We start from the raw sequence: 10,359 nt of genomic DNA, 5'->3' as shown, positions 1-10,359 counted from the left end.
AGTCAGGAAAGCAGGGGTTGTGAAGCCTCCCACAATCCTGCCAGGGACAGTGGAGATGTGCTGCTTCAAGGCTTCTAAGCAGTAAGAACAGCTGGGCATGCATGGGGTCCAGGGAGGCAGTGTCTCAGGAGACTGGTACCAGCAGCAGCAGTCTGGGCCTAATGAGGCCCTCAGACAAAAAGCCATCCTGAGGCCTGTGGCGCGGGCACCTGGCAGAGACTTCCCTCTGCTCTGCTAGGGAATGGAACACTCCCATGCACACAGGAAGTAGGTGCTCCAGAGTAAGCTCTAGTCGAGTCCCAGACCCAGCTGCACCACGCTTCTCAGCAGGCTGGCTCCACCCACCCCCAGGGCTTCTCCAGTGGAATAAAGTTTATGCCCCTTTTATTTTGGGGGGGAGTGGGGAGGTGAAGAGGGAATTTCACACAAGCTTTTCTCCCACAATCAAGCTTTAAAAAAACAACAGTCTCAGAAGAGGATGAGGAGGAACAAACAACACACATTTTTTGGAACTCAGACACCCAGACAGAAACAGGCAGGCAGACCCTCACCCACACCCAGGCTATATGACTCCTTGCAGCCACTCATCACCTGGTCTCCCTGCCTGTCTCATACCCTCACCTACCACCCAGCTGGACGGGGGTGTGGTAACAGGCAGGTGACCCTGCAACAGCACCCTGGATCCATATCCCTGGCTCTCAAACCAACTAAGACTTGAGGGATGGAGGGGGGTGAGAAGAGAAGAGGGACTTTGCATATTCTTGTATCTTTGGCAGACAGCTGTTCTAGCCTGGTTCAAGCTTCCCATGGAGATATCCACATCTCAACCTGCTCAGAATCCACAGGATGCCAGGGGGGCCACCTGCCTGAGTGAGCAGCCAGCCAATCAGCCTCTTGCTTCAGCTGGGCTGCCACTTGCCCACCTCCCAGCCAATAACCTAGCATCCTGGCAGGGAGGCAGGGCTGTGGAGGTCCTCTCATTTCCATCTAAATGTGGTCTCCAAGATCAAGTAGTCAGTGGCTGGCCCTTCCCCATGACAAATTCCCCTTTTGGGGCTGTATTTTCCAACCTCTACAGCTCAGCCTCCACTAACAGGTTGTGAAAATATCACAGAGGACAACTGAAGGGAAACAGGGAAAGGAGTTGTGTGACAACAGAGAAGCATGGGCCACCTTCAAGCTTGCCTGCTGCACACCTGCTGGCGAGTTGCACCAACACCCGTGCGTGCACACGTGGTGCATACGTATAACCAGCACAGAGGCACTGTTCCCAGAGCAAATGGGAAGCTACTGCATGAAGAATCCAAAAGAGCAGTAAGCATGATGGCATTTCTCTCTGCCAAGAGAAACATGGAAGAAAAGCAATCTGAATTGTTACAAGGGTGTGCAGAAGGACACCTCTCGGGCTTAGAAAATCCCACGTCACCCGAGATCTATCCTCAAGGCTTCCTCTCCTGGCCACACAGGGAAGTTTGGTCTTCAGAGAGGTTCTGATGCTAACAAGCCACAGGGTTGATGAATACAAATGTCAAAGGTGTAAATCAACAGAAGATTAAGAGAAAAGAGGAGGAAAAGGGTGATAACTCATTGGCTGATGCCATTAAAAACAAATGGGGTCAGAGACTTCTGGAGTCATGTGGCACGGCAGATGTACTCCTGTAGCACTGATCCGCAGAGTCCTCAAACATGCCACGCCAACTTTTCACCTGAATCTCTTCCAGAGCAAGCACTATTCTATAAAGAATATGTTATCCCTTATTTAAAAAAAGAAAAGTGGGGAAAGAGGAAAAAAATTAACATGTGCTCAAAACTACAACCTCTCTGTAGGCAAAATAATTTTTGTTTAAAAAGATGGCTTTTTTTCCCCCATTTTAAACTTTTTCCCCCTTCCCAAGTGACCTAATGACTTGTTAGACTGATGCCTATAACAAAACCCAAAGTGGCTGCATGGATTTCTTCTTGGTAGCCTCAACACCATTCCTGTGATTCAGCATTCACACATGCATACTGAGTTTACTCAAAACTAGTCTGTTCTGCTTCTTCCTCTTCTTCCGGGATGAGAGGGGGTCAGAGCCAGGGGTCTGTGCGATGTGGTCTGCAATCCAGAGGAACCCCTTGCCCTAACCCCCCAAAGTCAGGCCTTCTGTCTTTTGTTAATTTTTCTTCTTGCTGACACCCGTTTAAGACTGGCCGAAGGGGTAAGGCCCATGGAGCCCCTGGAAGAGAGTGAAGATAGTCAGTGATGGTAGACATAGCAGTGCAACTTGACAACCAAACCAAGTGCAAGAATCTCTGGTTCCCAGTGAGTCACAAGGAAGCCCCAATTCACAGACAAGGCCTGAGGGCCTTTGCCATACAAAACCTCAGCAGGTCAAAGATCAGTACATTTCAAGTTGCTAAGTTTCTCACTGAATCACACCATCCAAAGAGAGGGGACGGTAGAGAGATAACTCCCCAGTCTTTCAGATGGTAGATCAGTCAATGCCAACCTTCCTTCACCCAGGCCACAAAGCTTTCCTATTTTCTTCTTGACAAAAGTGTCTCAACCACTCTGCTAAAGATCCTTATATGCCATTCTATGCACCTTAACTTCAGATGTAAGGCTACTGCTAGCTAACAACACATATATCAGCAAAAACACAGAAACAGCAACTATTTATTTAGCACCTAGGTCCCAGGCACAGTACCAGGGGCTAATCCTACATTGCCTTTAATCCTCACCTCTGCCCTAAAAGCCAGGTGAGTATTATAACACCTGTTTCACTGATACCCATTTTACTGCAGAGACTAAGACTTGTTCAAGGTCATGTGGTTAGGCCAAGTGCGGTGGCTCACGCCTATAATCCCAGGACCTCGTAAGGCCAAGGTAGGAGGATCACTTGACCCCAGGAGCTCGAGACTAGCCTGGACAATGTAGTCAGAACCCATGCCTATAAAATTTTTTTTAAAAATTAGCCAGGCATGGTGGCACATGTCTATGGTCCCAGCTACTTGGGAGGCTGAGGTGGGAAGATCACTTGAACCTGGAAGGTCGAAGCTGCAATAAGCCATGATTACGCAACTGCACCACTCCAGGCTGGGCAACAGAGCGAAATCCTGTCTCAGTTTTTTTTTTTTTTTTTTTTTTTTTTTGAGACGGAGTCTTGCTCTGTCACCCAGGCTGGAGTGCAGTGGCCGGATTTCAGCTCACTACAAGCTCCGCCTCCCGGGTTTAACGCCATTCTCCTGCCTCAGCCTCCCGAGTAGCTGGGACTACAGGCACCCGCCACTTCGCCCGGCTAGTTTTTTGTATTTTTTAGTAGAGACGGGGTTTCACCGTGTTAGCCAGGATGGTCTCGATCTCCTGACCTCATGATCTGCCCGTCTCGGCCTCCCAAAGTGCTGGGATTACAGGCTTGAGCCACCGCGCCCGGCCTTTTTTTTTTTTTTTGAGACGGAATCTTGCTCTGTCGCCCCGGCTGGAGTGCAGTGGTGCGATCTTGGCTCACTGCAAGCTCCGCCTCCCAGGTTCACACCATTCTCCTGCCTCAGCCTCCCGTGTAGCTGGGACTACAGGCGCCCGCCACCACACCCAACTAATCTTTTGTATTTTTAGTACAGACGGGGTTTCACCGTATTAGCCAGGATGGTCTTGATCTCCCGACCTTGTGATCCGCCTCTGTCGGCCTCCCAAAGTGCTGGGATTACAGGTGTGAGACACTGTGTCCGGCCAATCCTGTCTCATTTTTTTTAAAAAAAAATCACGTGGTAAGAGGCAGAGCCAAGATTCAAAACCAAATCGGACGGACTGCAGTATTACTTCTCCCCAAACTGGCTCTCCCTTGCCACATGATAAGGTTTATTCCAACCTGCCAAAGGCACTTTCTGTGCTGCTTGGCTGAGCGGAAGAGGCTTCACAGTCTTGCTTCCCCTCATAAGAATGAGACACCAAGATATGCCAACATCAAAAGCAGCTGCACGAACCATGAACATGCTGGACCATGACGTGTGCTTCCTCCCCAATCCCTGCTTTCTGTTTTTCCATATAAAGCCTCCCAAAACCAGAAGTACGTCTCTAGTTGCTTGGTGGTATCACTAAACTAAACAAAAAATCCTGAGGAGATGATTTGGGGAACGGACAGGCCAACACCAATGGGGCATCCACTACGTGCCAGGTGCTACAGCAGCACCTAACACGTTCTCTTTAACCCTCACAAAGATCCAAGGAGACAAGTATGGTCTCAAAGCTCAGAGAGGTGAGGCAACCTGATTAAGGGAGCAGCACTGGTGAGGGAAGCAGCTGGCATTTGCCAAAATGCCACATGGCTGTCAGCCCGAGCCAACCATGCCTCTAGCAGATGAGCTATGGCTCCAACCATCTCAGCAGCCACAGCATCCACTCACTCAAGCAAGCGTGGGCTGGGGCAGCAAAGGGCTCTCAGATTCCATTTTGCAAGGCCTAGTAGGGGGGTAACATACATCAGAGGTATCAAGTTGGTGCAAAAGTAATTGCAGTTTTTGCCATTATTTTTATTTTTATTTTTTTCGAGACAGAGTCAAGTGCTGGGATTACAGGCATGAGCCACCATGTCTGGCTTTTGCCATTACTTTTAATGGCAAAAAATGCACTAACTTTTTCACCAACCTAATAGAAAGTAAAGCAGCTTAAAACAAGCTGCCCTGACTCAGCAGCTCCCAACAACAATCATTCATCTGGAACTACCCAAGAAAAGCAACAAAAGCTTCAATTCCCTGAAGGGTTAGAACCAATACAATGCTCAAAGGTCTCTGTGCAGGAAAAAAAATGCACCGCAAAAAGAAAACCTGGCTAGGTATGGTTGCTTACGTCTACAATGCCAGCACTTTGGGAGGCTGAGGCGGGAGAACTGCTTGAGGTGAGGAGTTGGGAGAACAGTGTGGGTAACACAGTGTGGACTCCATCTCCACATGCAATTTTTTTTTTCAGTTAGCTGGACATGGCGACGCATGGCTGGAGTCCCAGATACTCAGGAGGCTGAGGCCGGAGGATCACTTGAGCCCAGGAGGTCGAGGCTGCAGTGAGCTATGATCATGCCACTGTACTTCAGCCTGGGAGACAGAGTAAGACCTTCCCTTTTAAAAATAAAACAAAGTCACAGGTTCTGAGGGTTAGGAAAAAAATAATACATTTAATAAAGAAAAGAGAAAACTCAAAAAACAAACAGCATGTTTCCTATGAAATATTTACTCCTTTACCCTAAATGTAACTGCTTTCCAGTTCAAAGCTCTACACACTTCATGTGGGCCTTTATAAAGCAAGTACTGGCCTTATGATTTGTCTAGAATACTTGAAGAAGGGAGTTTATGACTTTGCTAAAAAGCTGTTGTACATTCCCATTTAACAGATAAATAAAGCAGGTTCTATGCAACTGGCAGCAAGAGGAATAAAGACACGTGCATTTTCAGATGTCCGTTTGGGTGCCCTGGCCCTCAGACCATTCAGTGTGGTATTTAACTAGTTTAGATTATCGTTATTGTTGATCCTCTATTTACTGATGTTCCATGCCTTTTATGAAGAAAAATGCTACCTAATTCTCCTTTACCCAGTGAACTACGTATTAGAGATGTTGTTAACTGGAACAGAAAAATGGTTTGACAAACAAGCTCTATTTTCCTTACCCCCAAATTAATTACCATCACTTCAAGGAAGAGAGAGGGTGCCGACTCTATTTGGAACCTATTTTACAATCTAGACTCCCCACACGCAGGATCATAGGTGTCTCATGTGGATCACAGAACACAGGCAACATAACACCAGCTGTAGAGGAAAAACCTGGCAAAGATTCCAAGAACAGCTTGTCTGGGGAGTCCTATGGCAGTAGGCCAAGTGGGAAGACCATGGCGGTACCTTCTGGATGGAGGTACTTTCAATATGGGAGGCCCATCCACGTTTCAGATTCCACTGGTTTTTTTTTTTTTTTTTTTTTTTTTTTTTGAGACGGAGTCTCGCTCTGTCGCCCAGGCTGGAGTGCTGTGGCGCGATCTCAGCTCACTGCAAGCTCCGCCTCCCGGGTTTATGCCATTCTCCTGCCTCAGCCTCCCGAGTAGCTGGGACTACAGGTGCCCGCCACCTTGCCCGGCTAGTTTTTTGTATTTTTAGTAGAGACGGGGTTTCACCGTGTTAGCCAGGATGGTCTCGATCTCCTGACCTCGTGATCCACCCGTCTCAGCCTCCCAAAGTGCTGGGATTACAGGCTTGAGCCACCATGCCCAGCCTCCACTGGAGTTCTAAGACCTGGTATAATGGGTTCTGGTAGCCAACGACAATCCCAGCCTAAAATTAGGATTTGGCAATACAGGTAACATTCACTCTCTTCTGGGGCCTAGCAACTCTTCAACTTTTATCTGCAGTAAAAGCAGATGCCGAATATTTTAGCTAACCTGGAATCAATGAAATACCTCTTGTTACACTTGTACCACTACTAATAAGGAAAACAGATCAAAGGGCAGATGCATTAGATGGTACCACAGGACCCTGAATTCAACTTTGACTCAAGCAAAAATCGAAGCCATCATCCTGATTATAAAACCCAGTGAGGCCAGGCATGGTGGCTCACGCCTGTAATCCCAGCACTTTGGGAGGCCGAGGAGGGTGGATCATGAGGTTGGGAGATCGAGACCATCCTGGCTAACACGGTGAAACCCCGTCTCTACTAAAAAATACAAAAAATTAGCCGGGCGTGGTGGCGGGCACCTGTAGTCCCAGCTACTTGGGAGGCTGAGGCAGGAGAATGGCGTGAACCCAGGAGGTGGAGCTTGCAGTGAGCCAAGATTGCGCCACAGCACTCCAGCCTGGGCGACAGAGCAAGACTGTCTCAAAAAACAAACGAACAAATAAAAAACAAACAAAAAAACTCCCAGTGAGCTTGATGCAGAAAGTCACTCCCCTCTAGGAAGAATCATGTCCTATCACATAGGGACTAGCAGCAAGACTGATTTATCCACGCTAATGGAGACTATAAATACTCAAACCCAGAAAAAAACTCTGGTATCTGACTCCAGGTCTAAAGGCTAGTTGCTCAGGGCATACACTACTTACACAGAAATCGGTTTCCAAAGGCTACACTGAACAGCCCTATACGTGCTAGGGGATATGAAACTGTTCTGGTCCATAGGGGCTGAGGTATTGCTTGTTTTGCCTCAGCTTTCCCTAAGCTTTCACTGACCAGCTATCATAGGAACGAGCATGGGGACCTAAGTTCAACTTGGCTAGAGAGCAGACAAGCCTTCTTAAAGCACAGAGGCTCCACAGTTCCACAGTCATTAGCTAAGGCAGCAACGCCTCCTGCTCGCCAGTGTTGGGAAACAGACTTTTGCCTTAGGCCAGCTGAATGATTACAATAGTTGGGCCAAGTCCTGAACTGTATCTCCACAATGCAATAATAACTACTGCAAGCCATTATCTGGCTAATTTCCTAAAATTAAAAATTTTTTTTTTGGTTGGGGGGGGTAGGGGGGGAGCGGTCCTTGCTATGTTGCCCAGGCTGGTCTTGAACTCCTGGCCTCAAATCATCTTCCCACTTTGGCTAAGTGCTGTAATTACAGGCATGAGCCACTGTGCTCAGCTCTAAAATATTGTTAGCGAACATTCAGAGACACAAAGATGAGCTCAGTCTCATCCTTAACAATCTCCTAAAAGGAAAATTTAAGATCTAGTACTTATAATCCTGTCCTCAAAGCAAACCTAAAAATAACTGTCTCTCCTGATTTGTTTTACACAATCATTTATAGTTGTGTCTGTCGAATAGCAAGAATCACTCCTAGCCAGTGACTTGGTTATCACTTATCTTATGTGAGAGTAAACCTGCAATATCTTAGAGTCCTTCCTAAAATTATACAGAAGTCAAAATAACCTTTCCAAAAAGGAGTACTAAAAAAGTATCACTGATAGAAAACATTAACTGTATGCCAAAGTACTAAAAAACAGGCAATCGTTCTATTTCAGTTAGATTTTTTTTTTAACCTGCATTCACCTATTTTCATCAGTAGGCAGGGCAGTGCTATCAGAAGAGTAGGCTGCCCTTCTGAGGACAGAAGCTGTTCCTGATACTTATTTCTGCCTTGCACACAGTAGACTCAAGTAAAATGAATGAATGAATTATAAAATACACTGACTGGTGAGTCAGCCCGTTTTTCAACATTCTAGGAAAAAAAAGAAGGCTGAAATTCCTAATGAAAAAAAGGATGTCTTGTTGAGAGATTTTTGCGTTACTCTTTCTCTATATGAAAGCTTGTTGTTTAGATAAATCACCACAACACAGGACTTTCACATACCTGTCTTTATTTTGCTTTTATTTGTGATTTGATTTAAATAAATAAGAAGGTTCACACAGGTTAATAAAAAGACAAGCACGTTTGCTGTATGGCTGAGAAATAATATGCTCTCTCGGTGTATACTGATGGCATTATCAGATAACACCATGAGGACCCTCCTCCTCCTCATTTCCTGGGTCAGTCCTGGTCAGTGCTTCTCCCGCCTAGTGCTCCTTTTGTATCAGTTATGTACACTGAATGCAAACACAGAAGAATACAGGGTTTAGTACTAAGTCCTGTCCTGACTGTGTACTGCAAACATTGTGTGGTGAGGCCCTGCTCACAGGCCTGGCTTGGCTGGCAAGGGCCAGAAACTGACTAGGCCCTGATCAAACCCATTAGTCTCTCATTAACTAGAAATAAAATTAAGTCTGTACTGGAGTAATGAGCAGGGCAATGAGCACTCTCTCAGGAATGTACAAACCAGGGCCCTTTCCTTAGTGCCTTCTGACTACCTCCGGGAGGCTTGCTGGTTGGCAGAGCAGGGCCACATCAGCATGAGAGAAGGACTTCTGTAGATGATTTAACATTGGTCTCGCTCTGTTGCCCAGGCTGGAGTGCACAGGCGTGATCTTGACTCACTGCAACCTCCACCTCCTGGGTTCAAGCAATTCTCCTGCCTCAGCCTCCCAAGTAGCCAGGACTACAGGTACCACCATGCCCAGCTAGTTTTTGTAGTTTATTTAATAGAGATGGGATTTTACCACGTTGGCCAGGCTGGTTTAGAACTCCGGACCTCAGGTGATCCACTCACCTCAGCCTCCCAAAAGTGCTGGGATTACAGGTGTGAGCCACCACACTTGGCCTGTTCAAGTCACTTTCATGTGACAGTCTCCCAAAATTCAAAGATGTATTTGATGCACTGGCTGAGAATGAGCGCGAGAACCAGTCAAAGAATAGGAAAAAACCCTACTTTTATGCTCAAGGGCTGATGACAGGGCAAGCTCAGTTCAACCAGGCCTTCTGATTGTGCTGAAACATTTAACTCAGTTATTAGTGTGCTGAATGTATTTTTAAAGCTCTTTAAATACAACTTTTTTTATTTGCCTCTGTAATAGTTTTTCTGTTGCTCTTATCTCTACAGTCCTGTTGGGGAACTTCTCATCTACCCATTTATCCTCCCTTCACCCATTCATCCAACCCTTCATCATCTATCCCTCCATCCTTCCTCTATCATCCATCCTTCCATCCCTCATCCTTCCATACATCCTCCCTGGCATCCATCCTCCTATCCATCCAAAGTCCCCCACGGCAAAAGGCAACTTCCACAGCCTTCACCCACCCCTACTCCCCTTACAAATTTTTTAAAAACCATGAAGAATAAAACTCAAACATAATTGTGAATGAAAACACATTATTCAAAGTTTCTACATGGAGGTAGAGGATCCTAGCTGAATGTGACTTCCCCTTTTAGTAAAGATTTCAGAAAAAAGCTATTTGTGATTCAGAATTCTAGCTCCAAAGATCTGATGTAATAGCAAGCGTGCTAGAATCCAAGTGGGATGCTGTTATACAGAACTCTTTCACGGTCATCTCCTAGGGTAGAGGAAATTCCTAAAAAGGAAGAAAGAATCAGTAAGAGTCTCACTGGGGAGGACACCCACATGAGAGAAGCTTATTCAAGTTCCCAGTCATGTAGCCACCCTGCTAGGACACAGGGTGAGGCTGCTGGTCCAACTTTCTCTCAGAATTTTCATTCAAGTTCCTGTAACTTTCTGTCAACTACCCTTTCCTTACAAGCCATCATCTCCACTGTGTGTCTTACAATTAATTGACAGGCATCAGCTCCCATAATGGCTGGTGGATTAAGGGAAGAGAATAAGCTCTCTCTCTCCTTCTTGGTTCCTTTCAGCTATATTTGGTTTTGTCTTGCCACTCCCCTACTCAAAAGCATTGCTGGCACTGGCACTCTCTCCTTTCATATTAAATGTTAACTCTCCTTTGCTTGGCTTTTAAAGGTCTTCCTCCAAAATGCACCCCACCCTCTTTAAGCACACCTCACTCACCACGGCCAAGCTAGCCAGTGTC

The 10,359-nt window shown here is 46.4% G+C and overlaps 1 protein-coding gene and 1 long non-coding RNA gene across 3 annotated transcripts in view; both read right to left on the bottom strand.

Moving 5' to 3' along the window:
- Positions 1-367: 367 nt before the first annotated feature.
- ILRUN (inflammation and lipid regulator with UBA-like and NBR1-like domains) overlaps positions 368-10,359 on the bottom strand; it is a 114,868-nt gene continuing 104,876 nt past the window's right edge. For both annotated transcript variants that reach the window (XM_001116543.5, XM_001116536.5), the window contains one exon: positions 368-2,216. In XM_001116543.5, coding sequence (XP_001116543.3) covers positions 2,181-2,216 — 36 coding nt within the window. In that variant the 3' untranslated portion in view covers positions 368-2,180. The remainder of the gene's footprint in view (positions 2,217-10,359) is intronic.
- LOC144340429 (uncharacterized) lies at positions 4,507-8,949 on the bottom strand. Its single transcript, XR_013416536.1, has 2 exons — positions 6,830-8,949; positions 4,507-5,969 (listed from the first exon to the last, which is right to left on the bottom strand). It is a non-coding gene; the product is annotated as an uncharacterized LOC144340429 (long non-coding RNA).

The sequence above is a fragment of the Macaca mulatta genome, chromosome 4 (assembly GCF_049350105.2).
Source record: "Macaca mulatta isolate MMU2019108-1 chromosome 4, T2T-MMU8v2.0, whole genome shotgun sequence".
In the NCBI taxonomy this organism is placed as follows: Eukaryota; Metazoa; Chordata; class Mammalia; order Primates; family Cercopithecidae; genus Macaca; species Macaca mulatta.
The sequence above is the reverse complement of the archived record's forward strand: the minus strand, read 5'-3'. Positions and strand labels throughout refer to the sequence as shown.